This window comes from Rhincodon typus, chromosome 11, assembly GCF_021869965.1.
Source record: "Rhincodon typus isolate 14 chromosome 11, sRhiTyp1.1, whole genome shotgun sequence".
Lineage (NCBI taxonomy): Eukaryota > Metazoa > Chordata > Chondrichthyes > Orectolobiformes > Rhincodontidae > Rhincodon > Rhincodon typus.
This window is the reverse complement of record NC_063342.1, coordinates 66,788,848-66,816,046: the sequence shown is the minus strand read 5'-3', so window position 1 is coordinate 66,816,046 and position 27,199 is coordinate 66,788,848. Positions and strand designations below refer to the sequence as shown.

At 38.7% G+C, this 27,199-nt stretch overlaps 1 protein-coding gene across 3 annotated transcripts in view; it reads right to left on the bottom strand.

Moving 5' to 3' along the window:
- Positions 1–73: 73 nt before the first annotated feature.
- Positions 74–27,199, bottom strand: part of LOC109911494 (integrator complex subunit 6) — an 83,205-nt gene continuing 56,079 nt past the window's right edge. The window contains exons 11-18 of one of the 3 annotated variants that reach the window (XM_020510812.2): positions 21,006–21,116; positions 19,490–19,705; positions 16,119–16,245; positions 13,327–13,469; positions 10,577–10,793; positions 9,104–9,475; positions 3,602–3,695; positions 74–911 (exon numbers count right to left, since the gene is read on the bottom strand). In XM_020510812.2, the coding sequence (XP_020366401.1) occupies positions 818–911; positions 3,602–3,695; positions 9,104–9,475; positions 10,577–10,793; positions 13,327–13,469; positions 16,119–16,245; positions 19,490–19,705; positions 21,006–21,116 (1,374 nt within the window). In that variant the 3' untranslated portion in view covers positions 74–817. Of the gene's footprint in view, positions 912–3,601; positions 3,696–9,103; positions 9,476–10,576; positions 10,794–13,326; positions 13,470–16,118; positions 16,246–19,489; positions 19,706–19,931; positions 20,859–21,005; positions 21,117–27,199 lie in introns of those variants that run through there. The other 2 variants (XM_048602933.1, XR_007263218.1) reach the window with 2 other exon arrangements.

Below are 27,199 nucleotides of genomic sequence, written 5' to 3'. Positions count from 1 at the left end.
GTCATTTCACTTTGGCCAGAAGGCACCCACAATCCAACTAACTAGTTACATACGCAAATGAAACATGTCAATGTAAAATAGATTTTTTTAATGCAGGAAATTGTAACAAAAGCATTTTAAATAATTTTCAAAATATGGCCATTTACAACACACAGTGTTCCATTCAAAAATAATTTGCTATAGACAAATCTTAGCTTTAAGACAAATGTCCTTATATTGAGAATTCAGTTGGTTTGGCAAGGGCCAGGTCCCAAGGGTTTACTGGAAGGGTTGACCTGGGGAAGCTAAGCCAGGCTAGAAGGAAACTGTGACAAATTGCAGACGAGACAAAAACACATTTCAAAAGTCATCGGATGCAAAAGGCATTTCTTCCTTTAATTCCAACGTAACAAAATCTAATAGGGTTTCATCTTTTGCCAAAATGATCTAACCTATCAATGAAGCAAGCTGCTTCAACACAAAAACAAGGGTTAACAAAGAAAGGAATTGTTCCTACAAAACGGTGGCTTTCAGAAGGTAAAAATTACATACAAGTAATCTGCTGGGGTAGTGAAGAACCCCTTGCCCAGGATACTGAATGTATTGTATAAACATCTTATTAACCAAGTGGCAGATACACCATCAGATGGCACAATTTAAAAATACTCCTTTAGCCAAGGTCCAGATAGTCTAATGGTGCAAAGGAAAATTAAAACAAATTTTAGCGTAGACCTGTGAATGTATAGTAAAAATAAGCTTGAGGGGTCCAGATGGGGCTTTCTTTACTGCTGAAAGAGAATACCAAAAAAAGTCCAGTCTCACAGTTTCTCAGGATTCATTATCGGTTATTGATATGATTTGCTCGACTGGATTTACTTTGTATTTCTTCCAAAATCCCTTCCAGCTCTTCAATTAGTACTCGCTTTTTAAACCTATGTGAGAGAATAAATAATGAGAATTTTTAGTGCAACATTATAAATATCCATCATAAACTTGCTGAACCCACAACAGACGTGGATAAAACATCATTCAATTTAGATGAGCATAAAAGTGACTAACATTGATAATACTGTTTGCTTAGTTCCCTCTTTCAGGCTCATTCCTGCAGTTGTTGGGCATCATACACTCTTACAGTTCACTTTGCTGTTTTCTGATATCTGGGCAATTCTAAATAGTTCACTAAGTTGTCCTGGATAAATTTTCATTCCTCCATCTGTTTGTATCAGATGCAGTTAATCTCATGCATCTCTACTCTTTAGGAATCACAATCATGTATTTTCCTTTGAAAAGATACTGGTTTAAAAAGTATCTCTTCCTTACTGTTGTCCCTACTCCCTAAAACAAGAAAACATATTAAAGCTTACTTCTCAAAATTCAAGCTAATTTTCTTACTACAATATATCTTCCTGACTTTAAAACTATGGTCTATGATTCTGACTTTTCTAGGAGTCACTCATATTAATTCTAACTCCGTATACTACAGCATAACCTGTGGATGTACCAATATGACCTATTTGCCCAAACCTGGTCTGTTGATCACAATTCTTTAATTTTTGTGGCTAGAACAAGTGCCAAATCAAAGACATGGTTTGCCTTGTTAAACTGCCTCATCAACGTTAAAAAAAATTACTTTGATTCAATAAACTAAAAAGGGGTACTTTCTTACCCGAACAAGTTATCTCATGAATCAACTGAGACCATTAATTGCCCAGGAACATTTCTATTCAAATCAAGACAAAAGCCCTCAGCTTTCTCTTTCAAAATCTGACCAACTGCAGCTTTTATCATACTTTTCGTGGTTGGAAAGATATCCGAATCCTTCCAACATGTCAATAGCATACCTAACCACTCATTCACAAAGCTACTTGCACAGCTGTCCCTCATGGCTAGTGACCCATTTATGTCCCAGACCTTGATGTAGAGTGCAGCACTCAGATAGGAATACTAACCATTCGGTTAGTCAGATATAACTGACCATCTCATTTAAGACTCTCAACGCTGCACACTGTGCCAGACGGCAGGAGATGACAGCAGGGCTCAATGCAATGGATTCCAAACCAGAAAGGCTGGAGCTTTAATCAGTCCGAGCAGCCCAAAATCCTCATGTTCTAAAGTGACTATCAGTCACCCCAAATCAAGTTGCTAATCATCCGCTTCATGTAAGAATTTTTTTTTTTTTTTTGAAAAAAAAGTGTCAAAGTATAATGTGTAATGAATTGAAAAAAGAACACTGGCACATGCAGAGCACAGTAGTCACAAATGCTTCAACTCTACAAAACTAGATAAAGCATTAAGAGGCTGAGAAATGGAAAAGGAGCAGGATATGACAACACCAACCAGAACTCCCCTAAACAATCCAGCTTCATGTTCCTGCCTGGCTGACCATTTTTTACAAGAATCCACAGCTTAAACTGGTCAGACATAAGCCAAAAATGATTGCCATTCAAAAACCTAGTAAATTTTCACATGGGCAGCCAGCTAATTTCACTACTTTCTGCATGTATTAAGATTTTTAAGCATTTTTCCTCCAATGCACATCTCTGGAAGTAGACATCCTCAAAGTCAAATCGATTTCTGTAAGTGGCACAGCAACTTATCAAGTACTGACATTTCGCCATCTACATTGAAAAGAGCTTCCAAAAGAAAATGAAAGATAGGCACAGTGCCACTCAGCTGCCTACGATACAGTGTGGCACTGACTTGCTCCAACACATGTCCAGAACTGTCCCAACCCAGGTTGGAACATGTCATTGAAACATGCTGGTGCAACAGAAGATTTAGTCCACTAATCTATTATCCTTAGCAAGTCTGGCCTACATGACCCTTGAGACCACAACATATGGCTGATTGCCATCTGAAATAGCCTACAAACCAACAGCACCATTTCACAGACAATAAGTCATGAGCAATAAATGCTGGCTACATCTTGTGAATGAATACAAAGAAAATAAAAGGTCAGTGGCATTGTAAACATAACTGCTCTAGTAATGGCAACACTGACTGACCTGAAGCAGTTTTGAAGAATTTCTTAGCCTATCTTGCAGCATCCACTCTTTCAAAGCTGCTTTGCTCAATCCTTATTTGAAAAGCAGTCCTTCACTAATCTACTTGCCCATTCCAAACCACCCAAACCGAAAACTTGAAAGATGCAAATCTGGCAAAAGTTTGCTCTGATTCTGTTAACTTTGAGGTAGTCTACCTGTAAACACTTCCATTTCACAAATTAGAATTAAGGCCTATTTAGAAGGATGGCTGAATTCTGAAAATATCTAATTCTATTCAAAACCAGATGATAGGTGACTGTTCCTTTACTGTTTAATGGGCTTGAGCCATTTAAAACCACGTTGTAAAATAGTACCAGAAACAAATCATGAGATTCAAATGGGAGAAACAGCCTTTCTAAAGTTTAAAGTGGATTTTAAATAAAACAACAAAATGGATCAGCCTAAAATGCGAATGGGAGAAGCTTCATTTGGTGAAAATCGAAATGACCTGATTGAATTGCTACAAATGCATTCTTTTTCAGCTTGGCTGCATTTGATTATTTACTTAAGGTTTACCAGACTTGAAAGTCATTTGGAATCTCCATGAAATGCCATTTCGTCATTAGTTAAGATATTACCTTGCTGCTTCTTTGATGACATTTTGCACAAACATCATCCGGGTTTCCAAACTACCTTGCACTAGTCTCAATAAATAGAAGATATTTTCATAATCTGTAAGGGAAAAAAGAAAAGATAATGATTAAGTTAGCTACATGTTAGGCATTATAAAAGAAATCATTTATTACTTCAGAAAACGACATAAGTATATTATATTTGTACCAATTCATTATTGCGACATATCAGGATGGCGATCATGAGATATCCTCTAATTAATCTGACATTTGTTTATCGCAAGTAAGATTGTGCTGAGATTCTGGTTGCAGAAGACAGAACATATGAGCAGTGGAAAGGGTCTGATTTTGACTGTTGCTACGATCAAGTTATGAAGACCATGCACTCCACTGTCCAACTGGTAACAGCAAGATGTGAAATTACGAATATTATGTCAAATCACTTAGTAGTGGCAGAATGGTGCCAGATGCTTGGCCCTTTCACAACAGCTTTGTCGATTTCAGATTCCACCAATGAACTGTCCAATCTTTACCGTTGTTTCTTACCTACAAAGGTAAAGTATTAGAAAACAAATGGAATTACTGCTCTCCATTTTTAAAACAAATATAGTTCTGGCGAAGGGTCATCAGACCCGAAACGTTAACTCTGACTTTTTCTTTGGAGATGCTGCCAGACCTGTGAGCTTTTCCAGCAACTTCTGTTTTTGTTCCTGAGTTATAGCATCCACAGTTCTTTCGGTTTTCAGAAAATAAATGCTGCTTTACAGAAACATTAACAAAAAGGGAGTAGGCCGGCCGTTTAATATTGAGTTTTCCAAAAAAAAAAAAGTCAGTCAGTCAGTAGGTGCTTCGCCTTTTTGTGAGGCTTGAAATTTGCACGAGATGGGCACATGAACCAAAGTCATTACCCATTGTTTACAATGATGCAGGACATCCTTTTCATCACAATGCTTGATATCCTGTCAACTCTTCACCATCAAGGGAAGAATATGTTCAAAATAAGTATTGGTGAGTGGCTAGCAGTGCAACCCCATTCACATTTATTAAGCAGGTGCCACATGTGTTGGCAGTAACACAGATTTCACGAAACTGCTTTAGAAAAGCGAGTTGGGAGAACAATGGATTTGAATAACAAGCAGTTTCTGCATTAACACCCACGTGTGTTATACTGTATCTTGTTAGTATCTTGTATTTTGCAATTTTCCAATTGCAAAAACCTGATTAGCACTTTAAAGTTCAAGAAATGCTGCAGGATGAGACAGGAGTTGTGGTGGGCATCTGCCATGGAGGCTGAGCAAAAGACCTAGACTGAACTGAATCACCAAACCAGTTTCACAGCTGCAGCACAAGGGAGAAAATAGTGAAAGCTTCAGTTTGACATACATAGCCTGATTAAAGAAGCAATCAATTCATTTGAAGTAGAAAGGTGATGTTGGGAAAGACCTAGCTATCAAGGACCCAAATTGCTTCTTCAGTTGCTTGCGATAATTCCTAGCCAATGATTAAAGTATACATCAAAATTTACAAGCATAATGAGAAAAGCAACGAGATTGCCCAGTGTCTCATTTCAGTGTATAATATCTGCCACCATTCCTACAGGAACCAGCTTTCAACTAATGACACATGAAACACTTGATGACACCATACAATTGCAATTCAACATTTTTTCAAAAAGGTGCAAACCCTAAAATAATTCCCCCATTCAAAATCTTCAAATTGTCACTATTTACTGATCTTCACAGTGGTTGAATTTGGCTTTACAGAGATGATTGGCTCTTCTCCAACTCTTTTATTGAAAGACTGCTGAACAATGTCACCTGAATATTGTCGTCACTTTAATCACAAAATAACCTCTGATTGTACTCCACCCAAGAATGCCTAGGCTTCCCATAGCACATGTTCATGATGGAAAGAATATGGTCTTACAACAAACTAATGCCATCAGAAAATTAATTTTTTTAGCTATCTAGGTAAATCTACAGCATCTTTGGCAGATCCAATATATAACATGTTCAGGACATCTCAAGAGCTTCAGAGCTGGAGTATGACCTCTCATACAGTCAATAATGACAAACTGCGTGGAGTTTGCCTAATACTCTATTAAAAAAAACTGGCCTAGGAGCAGAGAAACCAAATTCTGCAAATCAAATACAATCCAATCAAACCTGTTGGTGCAGAGTTTAGTCAGATTCCAGGCATTATCTTATTCAGAAAAAACCAACTTCAACCATACAGTGACCATAGGGTCCAAAGGAGGAGGCCCTCTGAGGGGAATACTTTCACAAGAGAAGGTGTGAAATATTCTAGCTCAAATGTAAAGCATGCTATGTTGGCCCCCGGAGTTTTCTTCTATTGACTGCCGGAACTTCATCTCTCCTAGAGGGTGCAATTATAGTCTGAAGGGATAGCATGCAAGAATGGACCATTCACTGGATGGGAAAATTCACTGCATGTTTAAAAAACACCAAGTGCTGGGAACAGACACTGGTCTAACTTTCAGCAACTGTGCAAATAAAACCTGCATGCACCTTTTATAATTTCAGAAAGATAGGCAGTTCCCCGAATTTCATACTTTTACGCTCAACCAATAGTCAGTCTTGCCTACATATATTCAAAGTATATCTTGCAAGCTGAAAAATCTAAAAGCTCCAATTCAAACTTTCTGAGCATGGATGGATTGCCCAATGTAAGATCTTAAAAGCTGTTGAGGAAGTGTGGGGCAGGATCCACAGAGTTAATGGTCGTGCCTTGGGGTGTTTTTGAACAGAGACACCTAGGGGTCCAGGTACATAGTTCGTTGAAAGTGGCATCACAGGTAGTTGAGGTGGTGAAGGTGGCTTTTGGCACACTTGCCTTCATTAGTCAGAACAGTGAATATAGGAGCTGGGAATCTTATTGCAGCTGTACAAGACATTGGTGAGGCCATTTTTGGAGTACTGTGTACAAGTCAGTCACCCTGCTCTAGGAAGGGTATTATTAAAATGCAAAGGGTACAGAACTGATTGATAGGATGTCACTAGGACTGGAGGGTTTAAGGAGACGCTAGGACTTTTTTCCCCCTGGTGTTTGAGAAGTTGAGGAATGAACCAGAGGTTTATAAAATCATGATGGGCATAGATAAGGTGAATTGCAAAGGTTTTTTACCTAGGGTAGGGGAGTTCAAAACTAGGGGGCATGGGTTTAAGGTGGGGGGGGGTTTAAAAGGGACCTGAGGGACAATCCTTTCACACAGAGGGTGGTGAATGCGTGGAATGAATGACCAGAGGACGTGGCAGATGCAGGTACAGTTATAACATTTAAAAGGCATTTGTTTTGGTATCCAGCAATTGTTTCCTTTACTGCTAACTACTGGATGTCTGAGGGGAAAAAAAGACATTTGGACGGGTGCATGGATAGAACATAGAACAGTAGGAAAGGTTTAGATCGATGCGTGCTAAATGCAGGCAAGTGGGACCAGTATAGTTTGGGAAGCCTGGTTGGCATGGACAAGTTGGACCAAAGGGTCTGTTTCCATGCTGTATGACTCTAAGGAGGCTGTGATTTCCTGCCCTGGATCATGTTTTCCACATGACGAAAGTTTTCTTCCCCTCACCAATACATTCAGTAGTTAGCAGTAAAGAAAATAATTGCTGGATACCAAAACAAACTCACATCTTAGCCATTCATTCATCACTGCTTTAGTCAACAAGGGGCTAATTCAACAATACTAGATTTAACGTGGGTTAATTTCCTTAGTGCTTTCATTCCTCCCTTGCTGTCCAGCTGGTGTAGAAAACAACCGTCATTATTAAATTTCAGACAAGGCAAAGCAGGATTTGCCCCCTGCTTATAGCCTAGTGGTGAAAATTTACAAATTAGAGACCAGAACACCCAGAGGTTGATTGACTGCCCCTGCTTAATTAAGCATTAGAACAGGAATTCCAATTTTACAATGGACTTCAGTGGTCCAGGTTACAGAATTGAGAAAAAGCAACTACCACTAAACCATCCAGTGATCCTCAGAAGAAAATGATCAAGTAACATGAGTTTCAAGTTCATCTGAACTCTCCATTTTTAAACAACTTAATAGTCAAATGCACAGATTTGCAAACAAAGATACAGACCTGCAGAACAGTGCTAAGCTAGTCTGCATGTGACGTGCAGTGTAATAATGCCGTTTTATATCAAATATTAATGTTGACTAATCGGTCAAATTCACATATCTGGCTTTAAAAAAAAAAATGACACAGTCTCAAAATGGAAAAGATCATTTCCCTGAAACATAAGAGTACTAATATTAAAATGGTTGCCAACTTGCAACACGACATCGTTGCACTTCAGTACAGAGATGATAAAGCCCAGAGGTGCTACTACCAAAGACTTCAGATAAGCTGCTCAAGTACAACATTTCAAAACAGGTTATGAAAATCTCATCACCTGGCACCATGAAAGGTAAGCCATACAGCTGTGAACTGATCAAAGTCACTTGTGGAATAAACAATGGATTCTTGAACTCGTAACAACTGTTTGAAAAAACCAACTATCTATTTACTTGGGCTCGCGATCTGAGCCCTCTCGGCTGAGTTTTGAACTGTCTCTCCGTTTGCTTGTAGAAATATGTTGTTACTGGAAAACTCTCAATTTTTATAACAGCCTTAAGATAAAAGGGATATCCCAGCCACATTCTGATACAGAGTTGACAACTGAAAATTCTCAAAATCTACAGCCAGACCAGATGCCCAGCTCTAAAAACCTTTTTCGCGACTTAGTATTTGACCAAATAACTTGCGTATCCTTTTTATCTGTAAGTGTGTGAGGATTTTGCAGTGCATACTGTGCCCTTTTGGACTTGAAACATTTTTCATGTTTTAGACAGGTCAGAACAATGAACTTAAGTTTTGTTTTAAACAAAGAAACACAGAGAAAACACCGCTGCCTCACAGCACCAGGGACCTGGGTTCGATTCCACCCTTGGGCGACTGTCTGTGTGGAGTTTGCACATTCTCCGTGTCTGTGTAGGTTTCCTCTGGGTGCTCCGGTTTCCTCCCACAGTCCAAAGATGTGTAAGCTAGGTGGATTGGCCATGCTAAATTGCCCATAGTGTTCGATTAGGTGGGTTTATAGAGGGAAATCGGTCTGGGTGGGATGCTCTGAGGTTCACTGTGGACTTGTTGGGCCAAAAGGCCCGCTTCCACACTATAGGGATTCTACGAAGCTGACAAGAACCAAATGTAAAATCTTGTTATATACTTGGAAACAGAATGGAATCCGATTTCCATCACAAGACAGTGACTCTGCGCGATTGAACCAGAGTCTTCCAAGTGGAAGAACACGTCACATGTTCAGCTATATACATTAAGATCCCAAACATCCAATCCTACCTCTGGAACAGGAGCACCACATAGCTGAATTTGCCTATTGTTGTCAACAGTACACATTTTTGACTAATTCCAGCATAGAGCAGATTGGCACAGACAGATATTCGCATTAAGTGGAAAAAAGTACATTTTATCCTTGAAAGATACTTACGTCGGCCTGGCTTGCGTATCTCCTTAAAAATCTGTGCCCTTAGTTCGGTGTTAGTTTCCTGTTGTTTTGATCTCATAAGTGTTTTAATGGCATTTGGTGAAGACCTGTCCAAAAGTCCATCCTGACATTTTCCACTGTCCTTTGATTGCTCATGGGCAAGGTCAACACTGCTGATACAATTATTGTTGACCACTGGAAAACCACTGTCCATCTCATGATTTGCTGGTTCTTTTGTGGACTCCACAGAGGCAGATGCTGAATGGATTGGAGATGGGGCCGACGCAAGTCTCTGAGCTGTAATTTCAACTGCAATTGGGTCTGCAATATTGTTTTCAACATAGTCAACACAGAGAGCCTGGTTTTCTTCACCTTCTGGAAGGGAGGAACATGCGATAATATAACTTTTTAATACACACTTAAAATACCTAAAACATAAGCAATGTACTTTTAAAAGTGCAAGGTTCTTTCCAAGTGTCAGTTTGACTCAGGTTTAGCACTCACACCATAATCAGAAGATTGTAGGTTCAAGCCCTACAAGATTTTTGCATATTATTGCATTGAAGTGTTTGTCTAGATCGTAAGGAAATTGTTCACTACTGGGTAGCCCGGTTTTCTAAATTTCTTGATTCATAAAGGTGATATGTTGCAGTCCTTTTACTTGCTCCCATGGACTTGTACAGTGGTTAGTACACCAATGAAGATAGCATTAACCTGTCCAACATTAATCAGGAAATGGAAACAGTTGCTTACGTAATGTTAAGCGCATAACTGATTATTCAGACAGTAGTGCATAAATCCACCTACAAACTGTAAAAGTCCAAGCGACAATCTCCAAACATTAGAGATCACTGACAATTTAGTACATCGCCAGCATGAATTTGAATTAGCTGCCCTAAGATTGTGAATGACATAAAAGGCTTCGTGATCAATTAGGAAAAAGCAAGTATCCCAGGTTTAACATTGACCTGTGCTGAGCTAGTTGATCTCATGGGCAGAAGGGGTGTAAAAATAGTTCTCAAAACTCTTGGAATGAGGGAACAAGGGAGTCATTCAGGGTTGGGAGCTACACAAGTGAAATATAGGGCATGTAAAAGTGACAGTAAAACAACTCCCAGCATAACATCACAGGGAAGTCAGAGGTGACAAAGCAAAATTATGCAAAACAAGAGTCTCTAGTATACTCAACAAAACAATTATTAAAAAATAAGCATATTGTTTAAGTGACAAATCACAAGCTGTTAGAATTTAGACAGACTTATTTCTGTATGTTGCTTTTGTGCTTAGCAACTATGGATTTAACAGAGGTGATCAGTAGATTTTGCCTTTATTATTTTTATCTGCAGCAAATATTGGTATAATCTGTCAATGGTTGCAACAGGCTGTCACAAACATATCAACTTCCTTCTCCTGAATAGTATGGCACATCTAAAATAAACCAGCAGACTAGAGCATATGGATTGCATACCACCTTACCTTGAAGAGCAGCTATTGGCTTTATAAGGTCTGGCTGTGGAACTGGTGAAAGAGGAGGGCCCTTTCCTCCAATGTAATTAGTTGGTGTACGCCCTTTTAATAATGGTGACATACAACGACGCCGTTTTGGAATCCCTGCCATGCTCTGCTCCAGTGGTCGTTTGTTTCTGTTCTGTGGCCCAGATACAAACTCATCTGCTTCATCAATCATCATTCCCTACAATGTAAAGGACCATAATCTTTAAAGCTCTTGCAATATAGCAAAATGCATTACACTGACAGTTGATAAGCTATCAGCAGATAGTGACTTTAATCTCAAGTTAAAGCATAAACTCATCCAACACGTAACTTACACTTCAGTATTAACATTTTAAAAACATTTTATGTTCAAAGTTATTTTCCAAAGGTGCAGATCTGGAATTTCATATTAGTGTGGTATTGTAGTTCAAAGTCTTGTGGCTAACACAAGATAGATTTTTAAGATTTCTAATGAAAGCTATAATTTGCTGTCACTAATCAAAAATTTACTCATTTTTATTTAAAAGTAGAAAAAAAGTGTTATTTGCTATTAAACTGAAATAAAAATGCAAAATGAATCCAAGAGATAACAAAACATTTACTGAAATGCAAGAGTAGAAAATTTGAGTGAACAACAATACAAGTTCTGCTAAGACTCCTCAGATTAATCCACTGTACAAAAGCATATAGTACGTAGATTAAGTAACATTACAAATAGTCATTTGGCAGGACAGAGCTTGAACACTGCAAAAATATAATTTTTGCAGGAACATGAATTGTCCTGATCAGTGGAAGAGATAAAAAAAAGCTACCATCTCAAGGGGAAAACTAACATTTTTACTTTGAGAGAAGAGCACTGACTGACTGTTGGCAAGTCAACTCTAACCAGTAGAGTCATTACTATGAAGAATGCACCAATTAATGAGGTTGCAACTGCCTGGTCTTGTTTAAATTTTAAACCAGGTGGTTTGATTTATTGGTTTATTTTTCAGGACAGTTCCTTGACCAATGAATAGCTGTCACCCATTTGGTTGCTCATGAACTATTGCTCTTGTAATATTGAAGGTCGACACGGGCAGACTCTTGATCAGCAAGGTAATCGAGGATTATGGAGAAAGGGCAGGAAAGTGGACATGAGCAATGTCAGATCAGCCATAGTCTTATTGAATGGCAGAATAGGCTCAAGGGACTGAGTGGCCTACTCTTGTCTCCATTTTTTATCGTTTTGAACTCGAGCTTTATTTTCTAATCTTGGTAAATGACATCAGGTAATCAGACTTAGTGCAATGTGGAGATTATCTTTAGTCCACAATCTTATATCTACCATTTATTCATCACTGTACATTAGAGATTTCACAAAACTTTTGTGGTTCTCTTCTTCCATGAATTTGAGTACTTGAAGCTAATAGGAATCCCCGCTCGATTATCCTGAACAAGGTGAACTGCTTGTTACTTAAACTGGATTATGCTTGGGAGAAGCTCTGGTCCTTTTAGTTTTACCTTGCTGTGCACTGAAGCACCGATTTTAACTTTTTGATTATAGAAACAGAGCAAAGGAGGTCATTTAATCCAACATTACCAAATCAGTTCATTTAAAGAGTTTCCCAATTAGCCGCATTCCCTTGTTCTTCACGACACTCATTCCCCACACTAAAAAAGTATATATTTTCTTCCTTTTCAATAATGTAATAAAAGTTCATGAAACAACTCCTATTGGCTGTATCATGATTTGTGCCACATAGCAATACATATGTGACAAAGATGAATTCAGCCTTGGTGACTGACCTGCAGTTACGTAACCCACCCACTCTCACCAGGGACTTGACGATCAAAGCCTATTTGAGAGTACTCTGTGCCTACTGACTTATTTTCCAGTAAGAAATGAATAGTTTCATGGTGGGAAGAAACTGACTAAAGGTCATTTGATGGGATTGTCACTGTGGTCCAAAAATTTAAGAGTTCTTTAGAACAGAAGGCTGATGGACTTTGGCTAAAACACTTAGATCATGAATTCAACAACCAATTCAGCACACCATTTCTTAGAAATTTCATTAAGACCATACTTGGAATACCAATGAAGAAAGTTCTAAACCCAAAATATTAAACAAAAAAAAGGGGAAAATGAGCATTTAAGTGACATCATGAAGGGATATTTTGCCAATGCTTACTCTGTCAAAGTGCTTTTCTATGCTTTGGAATGACTGCAAAAACACACATGCATCAATGACTTCTTCATACCTTCAAATTTTCTAATAGAACCAAGGTCCTGCTCCAAATATCATGCAGCAATTTTGTGCTCCTTCCAAATAGAATTAACAAACAATCTGCATTGATGTAAGTCACCAGTTACCATTGATGCTCACTTGTATTATGTTTGCTGCACTGAACAGAGGCTCCACATGAATATCACAGGGTCGGTGACATCTGAGAGGCACTGTTTTAACTCAGATACTAAATGCTGTTCATTAAGAGTGCTAGAGTCAGAACAGCTAAAAGATTCGGACAGGGGAGGCATTAGTGTGTCTACTGAATTATTTCTGCTACTTATGGTGCCACTGCCTTAAACATCTTTTAAAAATAGTACTGGAGGAAAAAAAAGCTCAAGGGATTTGGACTACAGTGCAGTACAGCTATAAACATTTATGTACCTTCCAGGACTACAGAAAATCGGAAATGATAAGGGAGTCGAATCTAGTAGCTATATCCAGGTACACCACTAGGTGGTTACATACCTTCTTGTCCAATTTGAAAGGATTTCCAAATGTATGCAATCGTCTGGGTTGATCAGGGTCAAGTTCACGTAAAGGAGAAGGCACATGCTTCAGGAACTCCTGGTAATTCCCCATCTGTGCAATTGGAACACTGTGCACTTGATCTACAGGGATTAGAAAGTCATCACACTCAAGAGGTCACATACAAAGCTTTTCATGACTTCACTGTGACTCTAAGTAACCACAAAGAAACTGAAGTACGAATCTGTATGATCAAAACAAATAACTATTCACTTAGAGTATTTCATTAGTCTAGTACTCAATGTCATATCAGTAACGAATTAAACATAGCAATTAACTATACATACATTATTCAAAGGTACATAATACATAGATGCAAGTCATACTTTGAAAGGAGTGAAAATATTGAATCGAGAAAAGACAAATTTCAGGACATGCGTGAATTCAGGACAGTGAGTTATTGCTTACAAATAAACCAAGATGCTAGGTTAACCATTCACATTTTCAATAGTGCAAAAAGGTTTCATGGATTCAGATAATCTGATAAAGTTAAAAGTCTAGGAAATGCACACAAAGTATGCATATCAAATTTAAATGGAGTTTTGTGGGGATTGGGAGAGTTAATTTGAAAACCAACTACATTAATTCTTCAATGATAAGAGCTATTTAGTTTCCACCCTTTGTTCCCTTTCCTTTGTATACCAATATGTCAACAACTTACATTTAGAGTGCCTTGAAAACAAAAAAATTCCACATGCCACACTGTATAAACGTCAAATGCTACATACAGACTCTCAGATTATGCCATACACAGAATACAAGTCGATAGCTGAATTCCTAACAAAGTCTCTAAACTACAGTTAACGAAGATATAGCTGTGTTTTATTTCTATGTAACCTCACTACTGAAAAATCAGACATTAATAAACGGGAAGCAGTTACTGTTACAAAATGGATAATATTTAATCATATTAATATGCTTTCTCTAATCATACTAGAGAGAGATTTAGGAACAAATTAGATTCAAGCATGGAAAGATTTCAAGCTGCATTACCAAGACTTGCATTTTTGCTTTTGCATTGTGGTATCAGAACTGGTCAAATCAGAGGGCTGTGAATTCAATCCCCAGTCAAGTACTGAGCACACCCTAGGCTCATTCATCTGGGCAATCCTCAGGGACAGCTGCATTGTCAGAAGTTCTGCTTTTTAGCCAAAATGCTGACCAAATGCCCCATCATCACGTTCGTGCGGATGCACACATCCCGTGGTACTTGTCCACGAAGGCACTTGTCCACACCTTAACCAATATTCTTGCCTCAGTTAACAGTAGCAAAAACTGATTTTTTTTTTGTTAGCTGAAATTTTGTCTGAAGCTGTGCAAGTTGCATGACTCAGTTAGACTGACGTCCACCTGCTCAACTTCCGATCGTCCATAAATTTCAACTCATCTTGGGCTCTGCTGCCTGTATACATCACACATCAAGTTTTAATCACCAGCCAGTCTGTGCTTGCTCACCTCCAAGAGCTTACCATCAACTTTTTTAATATATTCTTTCATGGGATGTGCGTCTCTCCAGCAAGGCTGACATCTGCCAATCCTCAATTGCTCTTAGAGTAGCTTGCAAGGCCATTTCAGAGGGCAGTTAAGAGTTATCCACATTTGCTGTGCGTCTGGAATCATAGGCCAGACCAAGTAAGAACAGCAGGTTTCCATCTCAGAGGTGTATGAGTGAACTAGATGGGTATTCATGACAATTTACAACGGTTACATGGTGAGAGGGGCTGGTATTTTTAAATTCTGAATTTTTACCAAATTCACATTTTGCCATCCGCTACTGTTGGACTCATGGTGAAAATCACATCCCTGGAGTATTAGGCCGGGGTTCTGGATTACTAATTCAGTGACATTACCCCGACAACACTTCACCCAACTAATGCCTCCAATGAAAATTCACAGCTGAATGCTCAAAATCCTTTTCCATCTCCGCAACCACCCACAGCCTCACAGCACTACCTTTCTCTAACTCTAGCCTCTTGTGCAAGACAACCTTACCCGTTTCCTGGGCTGCTTATACCCTACGTTCTTGAATCCTGTCCCAAAATGGCTCTGCTTCTACATGGTTTCCTTTACTCACGTTCTCCTCAAAAACTAAACTCTTCAACAAAGCGTTCAGTTGCCCCTCCTCACCTCTAGTTTTTTGGGTCAGTGACCATTGTTATTTCTGATTACTTTCCCGTGAGGCACATTGTTCCTTTAATCCAGAAAAATATCTCAATGTAAATGCAAACTGTTGCTGTCCTGTTAGTCTACATAATAAAAATGGCAAAACGTGGTCTGAGGAAGTCTGAAATTTAATCCCAACAATTTAATTAAGTTCCCAGCTCACCAAATTCAAACATGAAACTACAGAAGACAAAGCACAACAGCAGCTGTTGGGAGTTTGTTTGCTAGTATGTTAATATTCAAGGCACCCCACATGACCTGCATTAGTGCATTGCAAGCCACACAAATATACTGACGGTCAGCAATAACTTAATAACAGCTCACTAAGAACAGACCAACAGCAGCACAGAACAAAAATAATTAATGGTTAGTCACCAACTGTAGCTCTAATAAGGAAAACATGATCTACATGTGAATCATTTAAACAGAAAAACAACTACTTGCACTTAGCTTTTTTACAACTGAAAAGGAGGTCTTCATCAAGAGAAATGATGTTGTGGCCCATTACCATGGCACTCATTCAAATAAACACAATCCACTAAGCCACATCCAGTAAATTTTCATTTTACCTTCGTCTTGCCCTTTCAACGGAGCGTGTGTTGTTTTCAACAAGTTTAACCTCATGCGTGTAAGCTGATCCAAAAGATTCCGCCTTGGTATATCATATGCATTCTTATAACTCTGAGGCTTTAAATCCTTAAAAAGAAAGAAGTTGTGTACAATGGTACCAGCAAGATAACAGTTTTTATTTGACGGTTGGATCACATTCACAAAGATGTGCCTTAACTTGAAATAATTAAATACTGGATTTATTCCAGGCTGAGTTTGGTAGACTTTGGTACTCAAGGGAGTCCACAGATGAGGGGCAGACATCAAAATAAAGTTCAGACCAAAATTAGATTAGCTACGTTATTCAATGGCAGAGGAGGCCCGAAGGGTCCAATGGCCTACTGCTGCCACCTACCCACCTTATATAAAAAGGTATGTTATCTCTCTGCATTTAGGAAAAGATTCGTGGCCTTAACCAAGCAAAGAGACGCGAACACACACACAAAACCCTGCAGTAAATCAGCCATCTCTGTCAAGTTAGTTCTTCTCAACCCGAAATGCCGAGCAGTTGGGTGCATTACAGATGCCGCTCTTCAGTGAATTTGATTCACATCACGAGATCGTGAAATGGCTGAATGCCTAGGAACAGCACCACTGACAAGGCAAGCCCCTCTCCAAACCACATACCATCTAGGTTTGAAAATATCTCACCAGAACTTCAGCAATTTACAGGACCAAAACACACTGTTCTGTACTGACATAGATTTAACTACATGGATTACAATGGTTGAAGGTGGTAGTTTACCACCACCTTCTCAAGGACAATCAGGGATGGGTAATAAAAGTTAGCTTTACCAGTGATGCTCACATCTACGAAAAGAGTACTTTTTTTTAATTCAAGCAAGAAAGTGGCTGGAGATTCTGTGTTGGCAGTTCATGCAAAGGAATCAGAATCAAATGCAATTAAAACTGGAGTTAGTGAAATGCCTTTTTTTTTAAAACTTCAGATTCAAAAAGCGAGATCTGCATCCAAATCTAGCATAGTACATTGTCTGGATTTACTGGTCAACTTGGCTTTAAATAAACTAACGCATGGCTGACAACTTAGGTTAAACAATGCTCGATTCTTTGATATTTGAATGCTGAGCATAAGGGTACAGATCAAATCAGACAGTTACTATGGGAACAAATACATCCACTCGAACAAGGCAACAAGGTGGAATGCAGGAGAACTGCAATGCCTAATGACTACACAGGAATTAGTACTCTATTTAAAATGGGATCCAGCCCTCAATTCAATTTACTCTTGCAGACTTTGTCAGTATGTCCTGCAGTTTACATCTCCACCATCTGAATTTCAGACGTTTCAGCAGAAAAAGTTATGCTAGTGATGGGAGAAGATTCCAAGATCATCTGGTAGTATCACAAGGTTCAAAGCCCAGAGGCGTCACAGTCCAGCCAGTTCCACCTTTCCAGCATCTGAAGTTAGTTAGTGGAGGACATGGTGGGTGATTCCCATACTGCCACTAATGGTCCCTTCCCTGACAGGCAGCTTCAATGGCCTCTCCTTAGGGAGTCCAATGTAAGGTCTCTTTAAGAAGCAGGTCCTCTGCTTCTCAAGTGAGCACTGCCCCTTGAAATTTATGCCAAGTTTTCCTGGGCTCTGAATTTAATGTGAGGTCTTTCCTCTCAATGTCAGCTCAGCAAATTCTACCTACAGAAACCATTTCCAAAAATCAATCCATTGACCTTTGACTCCGTCTCCTCCAAGTCCAAAGGACTTTCAATGGAAGTGGACAATGTAGTATATAAATTAGCTTCCTACTGGTTGTGGTGGGTTTCCCATTTTATTATCTCCCTAGTCCAGTTTGCCTGCTACCAGGAGAATAATACTCCCACCCATCAGCTTGCTTACTCCACAACATCCAGCCCATCGTTCTCAACTTTAATGCAAACTTTACCATCACCAGGATATTAAACACAAAAGGCAAAATATGAGGGAGGGCCAGAAACTGGCACCAAATGAATGCTGAATCAAAAGTATGATGAGCAGGAAGTCAATTGAAACTGATGATTCTTCAAAATAACCTATATTTGATAATTCTTAAGAATGACAACATAAGAAACAAATCTGATTCAGCAAAATTGAAAGGCCATTGGTTGCAGTATCAATTTGGGAAATTGATTCCCTGCTGTAAATTGCCCCTTTTAAGTTGTTTTAATTTCATATTGTGTTTGTACTACAACCGGTATTTGTGCTCAACGTTGCTGATTTCATTTAATGCCATTTTGTGGTGGGAGTGACGTAGGGCTAAATTCCCTCATATGCTATTCACCTCCATGACCCTGCAACTCAAAAGCTGCTGTGCATTGATTACTATGGAAAAATCTGATTTGTTTAACACTGTTTCCTTTAAAGTTCTCAAGACTGCAACTACAACATTAAACAAAGGAATACTGTATGCAACACCTAAATTCAAGCTTGAAAAACTTGCTAAAAAACATGGTTTATTCAGCAATTATTAGTTTTTTTTTAAGTAAACTGACTGCACCATATATTACCCTTTTCTTTCATGAAGCATGAATTGGAGGGTCAAAAATTGTCATTCTAAAAACTGACTAAAGCTTAAGGTCCCATGGTGCTGTTAACGCAATGAGAAAGCAAGTGATCACCCATAATGTTAAAATTTTCAGGTGATCAAGAATTACGTCACCAAAATAAAAATGACGTTCCAATAAAAGTGAAAGGATACAGGTCAAAGATATAACACATTTATCATCACTCTGCAGCATGGCCTTCTGTCCAAAATCCATACACTTGCCCTTCAAAATGTTTCACTTCAAAAAAGTGGTGGTGCCATGATTAAAAAAAAACACTTAAACATCAACTCCTTAAAAAGAAATCCCTGCAGGGACACGACACGCCTCCTTCTCCTACATTCAAGGTTTGTTACAAATTTGTGTCTCGCATCTGCTTCTCAAAGACATTTAACTTCAATAAACAGCCAGAAATAAACATATACTTTGTAGAATTGCAAACTTTAAGATTCCAATTCAACATGTCATCACATGGCAGGCAATATGGATATACTTGACTGCCTACCTGTATAAGAATTTGCAAAAAATCTGCAAAATGAATAAGGAAACAAGCCTCAAGTTTTCGCCATAAAGTCTGCCAGTTCAGTTTTGATCAGTGAGGGGGCTCAGAGATTTTCAAAACCAAGAAACAGTACTTTTCTTCATCCAAATTGCAACTTTGGCAGTTAAATGAGAAAAAAAACAAACCATTTCAATTGCTGCTTTTTAGCAGCAAAGAAAACACTTTGTTTTGCAGAAGAATATACTTCAAGTTTGATTCACATTAAAAACATCTTCAAGGAAGGTAACTCACCTTGTTCAAGATTCCAATCTGGAATCCAGCAAACTCTTTCACATTTAAATCCATAAGTCTGTATGGAAGCTCCCCTGTGATTCCCATCATGATTTGCTTCAAGTCTTTGCGATGAGCTAAAGAAAGGCTGTTGCTTCTGTTCTTCACTTTAATGGCAGACTCCTGAACTAGTTTCTTACCCACTGAACTTATAATTCTGTCAGATTCGACTTTAGCCTGAGAATTGGAAAGGACATTGTTCATGGCAAGATGACTTAAAATTAATGAAAAATGTCTGAATTACAAAGCATTTAAAAAAAAACTTCAAACCCCAAAAACACAGTCTGAAAGAGATGGCTTTAATAACAATATAGTCACTAAATCATTGACATCAAACAAGCAGATCAATTTTCTCCTTCAGCAAAAACATGTAAAAGATAGACTAATACATGCACATAAACAATGCATGGAAGCATCCTTTCCAAAACTAGAAGAAATAATTTCAACTGACATATTGCTTTTCCTAACCTAGGATATCCCAAAGCAAAGTCACTGCGCCGCTGAAACTCAGTTATAACATTTATTTGAAACAACAAATCAAGCTGGAAATCTTAAAGTTGGCAAGTTTCAGGTAGTTATCAACTTCAAATATGTAAACTGCCTGTTTGGCATGCAGCAATGCCAGTTTTTAAGGTGCTACTTGGCACTAGCACGGTCTTGGATCATTTGCCTTTGTGAATCTGTGCTGCAAATGGAAGCACTGGAGAGAGCACAAAAGATATTTCCAAAGGATAATACCAGGAAGGTCAGGCTAGATCCGTCAGGAAACAAATTGGATAGGTCTCTCTTCGCTTGAAAGTAAGGGTTGGGGGATCTAACAACTTGAATCCTCTATATAATAATAAATTATTCCAAGGCACTTCACAGGAATATTATCAAACAATCTCATTGAGTAACATGGAGAAATTAGACGACGTTTGGGCAATAAATGAGAGGGCAGAGAAAAGAGATAGAATGGTAGAGAAGTTTAGTGAAGTGAATTCCAGGGATTTGGGCTTGAAAGCTAAAGGCACAGCTGCTTGCGGTGGAACAATTAGAAAAAGCAAAGTGCAAATATCGGAGGGCTCAAGGATTGAACATTACAGCGAAAAAAAGTCAACAGTGAGAATTCAACAGTGAGCTTTCTTGAACTGTTGTGGTCCATTTGGTGTAGGTAGATCTTCAATGCTGTTATGGAGGGTATGTCAGGATTTTGACCCAGCAACAATTCAGGAATGATGATTTAGAGGCAAACTTGCAGATGGAACTCCCATATCCTTCAAGATGGAAGTAGTTAAGGTTTTGGAAGTGCTGTCGAAGGAGCCTTGGTGCACACTGTTTGCCATTAACGCTGGTGATAGAGGGAGAGAATTTTAGTGAATGTGGTGCCAATCAAGCAAATTGCTGTGTCCTGGATGGCATTGAGCTTCTCAATTGTTACTGGAGTTGCATTTGTCCAGTTAGACATCAGAAAAACAGCCATAGATTCTCCTCTTACCTGTTGACTAAGTTTTTTGAGGTAAGAAATGACGCTGTAGCTAAGACCAGAATCCACACCTTCAGCAATCAGGTTAGGAGCTCCCATCATCCTTAGCGCCTTTTTCAAAGGCTGTTGGTGAAACACAAAATATTTACTTAAACAATGATTTATATAAATCAATCAACTTGCATGGGTTCATAAGAAAAAAATTCACTTGTCAGAATTACCTCCTTATACATGAAAAAACAGCTGCCCAAACACTATGAACATATTTGAAGTCTGAACTGGCACATTTACAGGATAAATTCTCTGAAACTAAGGTTTACAACTTAAATCAAAGTTTGAAACACACTATGGCTCAACTGTAATCTAAATGTTTGAAACAACCACAAACTACTGAGGATGCTGAACAGCTCTCTAAATACCATGATCAATCTGCTTTTGAATGCAATTTTGTACAATCTATCCGTTTGAGAAAAATTTGGAGGTCCTCAACAAAGCAGTATATTGTCTTTTTACAAGCATTAAAGAGCTAAGACTAGGGCTCCAATACTTTTGTTATGCTCTTCCTTAATCCAAATTGCAGAGTGCAAACCCAGAGGTTTAGTGCGGACAAGTAGAGCTAGCAAACTGATGTAAGTGGATAGTAACCATACACTAACACAGGTAAAAGGCAAACACAATAACTAGCTGACGGGAAAAAAACAAATCACTCTTTATACACCAGGATTAAATATTTATGAGCATAGTAAAGTTGGGGAAGCATATATGTACATTTCAATTCACATCAGTCCCATTCATCAGTCAAAGGCCAAACCAGCATCTGTTCCTCCCCCAAAACCTCTCAAAAGATCTACATTTTAGAATTTCAGGTCAATTCATAGTAAATACTGGACATACTCTGAAATTTTACACGTATCAAGGTGGTCTTAGCTTTAGAATCTCTGGCATAACTTTGCAGGTCTAAAGAAGGGAATTCTAGGCTACAGCAGACCTACTCTAGCAACCCTTGGCTGGATTGAACAGCTATACATTCCAGATACCCTCCGAACACATAATGATCTTTGTTTACACTAAGAGGCAGATGGGGGAATGCCAAACATCTAATTAAGTTAATGCTATATACTTAGAAAGAACTCTGCAATTCCTGGAAACCTAGTGACATTTTTCCTAATCTGGTGCAGTCAGAGATTTCAGGTACCTACTGAAGGTAGCGTCAGAAAGTAGTAATGCAAAGTCATTCAACCAAGTTACTCATTCACTGAAGAAAGATTACCCTCTACCAAAACTCTTGTTCTACCCAGCATTTGCAAGCTCCAAGCTTAAGATTGTGTCCAAAACTCAAACATGCTAAAATTCCAAGACTACATATTGCCAACTTCTCCACCTTTCTCGAGGTCAACAGACAAAATACCTTACTGCAACCTCGGTACAAAACCAAGATCATCAGAAAATAAAGAAGCACTGAAGGTACAGACAGCAGCACATCGTAACTACCATCTGCAGCAAAATACATAACATCACTGAGCTTACTCATATAGCTTTTTGCAAGTATATCTTTACAAAATAGCATGTATTCCAATAATCATCCCTCACATGACCTTTTGGAAATCAATTTGTCATGTCACATCAACTGGTGCGGTCTGCCCAATGCCTATTCCTGGGTGCCTGCAACAGAGACCACCCGCAACAAAGTTACTGAAGCCATATACACTCTACTTTTGCCCAGAGGGTCTCAGCCTACAGATCTACTGCATTTGTAAAACCCCTGATTTTATTTCTCCAATTCAAGGACCATCAAGAAATCATTCCAGATCCTCTAACCTATTTCAACCAATGGGAATTTATCTGTACACCTCAATGTACATGCAAGTATGTGGCAATGGCACAGAAACTTGTTAAAATATAAACATATACCCTGTAGTTTTCTTTACGAAACAAAACTCAATATTAAAAACTCCAAGGCTAAGTATTCAAATTCACATGGTTGGCATCCTCCTTTTCATACCCCACCACATCATAACCACCCTACCATAATTGGTCTATTTGAACATACTACCCAAATGAAACCGCCATTTCAGTTCCTTGCTTACAATAGTAAGATTTTCCCAGGTCACGGTCAGGGAGCATAGGCTTGCTCTTATAGGTGCATTTAAACTATGATCAAAATTTAAGACAATACAGTGTAATTTGAAGATATTGTTTCAAATGAGAAATTTAGTCCTCAGCAGAGAAAAGTGGAATATTCTTCAAATGGTAGTGGGTCCCCGCTTCCTCCTGCCTTTGCTCTTCGCACCCCTTCAGCACAAATGTGTGCTTATCTAGTTGTCCTTCTATATATCTGCTTTTCACTTCAACTGTTCCTTACAGCTATAAGTTCCATTTACTAACCACTCTCCAGGTTAAAAACAAGTTTTTCCTGAACTTCCTATTTGATTTATTGAGTATCTCATACTGCAAGGTTCTTGGATCTGGTCTCCCACACAAGTAGAAGCATTTTGTCCATAATAATCTTAATCTTGAAAATCTCTATCTGGTTTAAGAAAAATACTTCAATGTAATTTGCAGTAACATTTTTGCACAATATGAATTCAGCAAAGGTCCTAATCAGCAAAAAAATCCAGCCTCCAACAACATGCTGATATGGACACCATCATGAGTTTCCATATTTAATGGAGTTGTACAGTTTAGTTGCTGTAGTATGATAACTGCAAAGTCAAAATGGAAGAGTTCAAGATGCAGCCTGATCTACCCACCATGCATTATCAGTCTCATTTGGATTAAATTTCCAGTGTTATCCAAATATCTAGCCAGACATGCTCAAAGAAAACGTTCAGATTCAGCATATGCTGACCATGGTGGGTTTCTGCTCCGCATCACTTTAAGGCAACCATACAGGAGTGAAAAGAACCTTGATTTCCAAATTACCGTCCACCCAACGGCTCCCACAGTTACATCCAGCAACCTCTGTTTTTGAGAGCCACAAATCACTTTATAGAATGCTTCATAAAGCCTAATTGAGATAAATGGAATTACTGCTTCATATACAGCATGATTCCACAAAGAACAATAAGATAGATAACTTGTTCAATGGTGATCTATCAATGAATGCTGCTTTATGGACACTGTCACAACATCACCATTAAACTAGGATTGATGCCACATTAAATCAGCTTTATGACCTTTGCTTCAGTGCAAAAGTTAGTTCTTGTCAGCATTCCCTGTGGTCACAAGCAAACTACAATTACTCTTGTATTAACTGCACTGCAAAATTGACTCCAATCTGCTTGCTCCTTTGTCACAATTCTTGATTAACTCAAAAACAGCAGTTTCAAAAGACTGCTTCCAAACTGCACAGAAGTGAATGATTTGAGGGCAATGTTTAACTTGCATGTGGCAGCTCAGGACAGGTTCATTACAACCACCAGCTCCATAAGTAGCCCACTTTAAACAGATGTTGGAAAAAGGTTGCATTTTTGTGCACCAGCTTGCAAAGTGACAGACAACAGGGATTTTTGAAATCCAACTTTCAGTCCAAGTTGAGAAGTATTTTGAAGTACCTGGAAGAAATTCTTGCTGGAACACAGATTGCCAAGTTTCACGTCCTGGTTTCCTCTCTCATGGAACAAGAAAGAAGTTTTACTGACAACTATCCAGGATTGAGCAGATTTTTTTTTTTTTTCAATGCTCAAAACCTGCAAATGATAACTGCTCCCAAGGAGGAAAACAATAGTTTGCAAAGTAGACACCTAACAGAAGTTTAACTATTCAAATCTAAGATGCACCAAGACGTTTAACTTTTATTCGCTAGTTCCAGAACACGGTAAATGGTCTCAGTAAGCATATGCACCGATTTCTCAACTTTCCCAGTATGGTGGAATTTACTCATCTGGTACATAAAACACAACTTGTGAACATAATTTTAGAACTAAAAATTAAAGGAGGGTTTCAGAACCTTCAACATTAAATAAACACAAAAGATCCTTTTGACTCATGAAAAGGAATTGCGAGAGATACGTGAATGTGAAAATCCAAAAATCTGCACTTCAGTGACTGAAAGTTGTGATTCCAAGTCTCATTCTTGAGCAGGGCTTCCAAACGTCGGGGGTCAGATCCCCAAGTGTGGTCATGAACTGAAATTTTAGGGTCCTGAATGGCAAGAGAGTAAAGACTGCCTTGGATTTCGAACCAAGTTATAAAAGCTGTGTTCCATTTCTAATAAGCCTCTACCCTCACAGCTACAAGCCCCAAACCACACATTCAGTTCTCACTGAGGAGCTTCAACAAATCTCAAATTTGAAATAGGGGTCAGTGGTAAAATGTTTGGGAAATACAGCTTTAGAGACTTGAGCTCAAAAATCAAGCTGATACTTCAATGAATGAGTGCAGTAGGCTACAGGTTTAGTTCAGAGGCCTCATCTGCACTTTTGAGTGAACAGAATCTCATGGCTGCACTGTTCTTGGAGAAGCAGGCATGTTCTCTCGTGTCCTTGCTGATGTTGTTACATCAGATTATCAAGATTGTTGTTTGTGGGAACCTGTTCACTTCTAGGATGAATACATCGGTGTTTCTTATGCCAGCAAAGTACTTGCACTGCAAACATGCTTCATTCACCATTGTTTAAACCACAATTAAGACAATTATTGTTGACACCTAATACAACACACGTTATATGCCATAGTAACATGACAGCTACTTCTCACCACCTCATCTTGACGCCCCAATTGTAACTTTTCCATAGAATCATCGTAGAATCACAGAATCCCTACAGTGTAGAAGCAGGCTATTCAGCCCATTGAGTCCACATGGACCGTCCAAACAGCATCCCACCTACCCTATCTCAGTAGCCCTGCATTCTGCTAGGCTGATTCACCTAACCTGCACACACCTGGACACTATGGGTAATTTAGCATGGCCAATCCACCTCATCTGCACAGTTTTGGACTGTGGAAGGAAATCAGAGCACCCGGAGGAAACCCACGTAGGCATGAGGATAATATGCAAAACTCCCCAGAGACAAGGGTGGAATCGAACCCGGGTCCCTGGTGCTGTGAGGCCGCAGTGCTAACCAGTGGGCCAAAAAACAGCATTGGTAAGAGCTACTCACAAGTAGCATTCACTTTTCAATTTTTCATGAATAATGTCTTTTTAGTCACTTGTGCAACTGGAATAAATTTCATAGGAGTTTTGATATTAACTTGGTATTAGATCAGAATGCTTCAGATGTATTTATATTATGCCACTCCCCCAAAGGTTGGGCAATTTTTAAAATATGCCTCAAGATTTTTTGGGAGCACTAAATTATATGTATTTCACGATCTTGAGCACATCAAAAGTTACAGTTCCTAGAATCCTAATTCTCACAATGTCACATGCTGCATTCAGGCAAAACCAACCTTTGGGTAGGTTATTAACAGCATCAAGGGCTCCAGCAGTCAAAAATAATGTAGGCAGTTCTCACTAGAGCATGGAATGATTCCGACCCTTCACATTTAAATTCAAATATTTTATTTAACTGCATTGGGAGAAATCAATTGATACCATATTTTTTGTAAATACAGTTAACCCTCTGATTGACATTAGTTTTCAAACTAGCATGAAATTAGTTATGTTAATAATAATAACATCACCTTTGATTTTTACTTTAGAGAAGCATGGAGATTTCATTTAATTCTGGATTAGTATTAGATCAGTAAAGACTAACCTCCAAACAGAAATTACTGAAGTCTTTCTGATGCAATAAACTACCCTCTAATAGAGGACATAAGCAGCAGTGGTGGCCTAATGGTATTGTTGCTAGACTAATAATCCAGGGACCCAGGTAATTTTTAAAAGTATTTTTTTTTAATCTTCATGAGATGAGGGCATTGCTGGCTCAACCAGCATTTATTGCCCATCCCAGAGAGCGGTTAAGAGTCAACCACATTGCTGTGGGTCTGGAGTCAGATGTAGGCCAAACCAGGTATGGATGGCAGTTTCATTCCCTGGAGGACAGAGAACCAAATGGGTTGTTCCCCATTTACTTAACCTATCCATAGCTATCTATAAAACTGTTAGTATCCCTGTCATAATCTACCTTTCCACCTATTTTGGTGTCATCTCAAATATGGCTCCAGTACATTCACTTCTTTCCTCCAGATCATTTATTTATATTGTGAACAGTTGCAGTCCCAGCATTAATCCCTGTGGAACCCCACTGCTCACAGGTCAC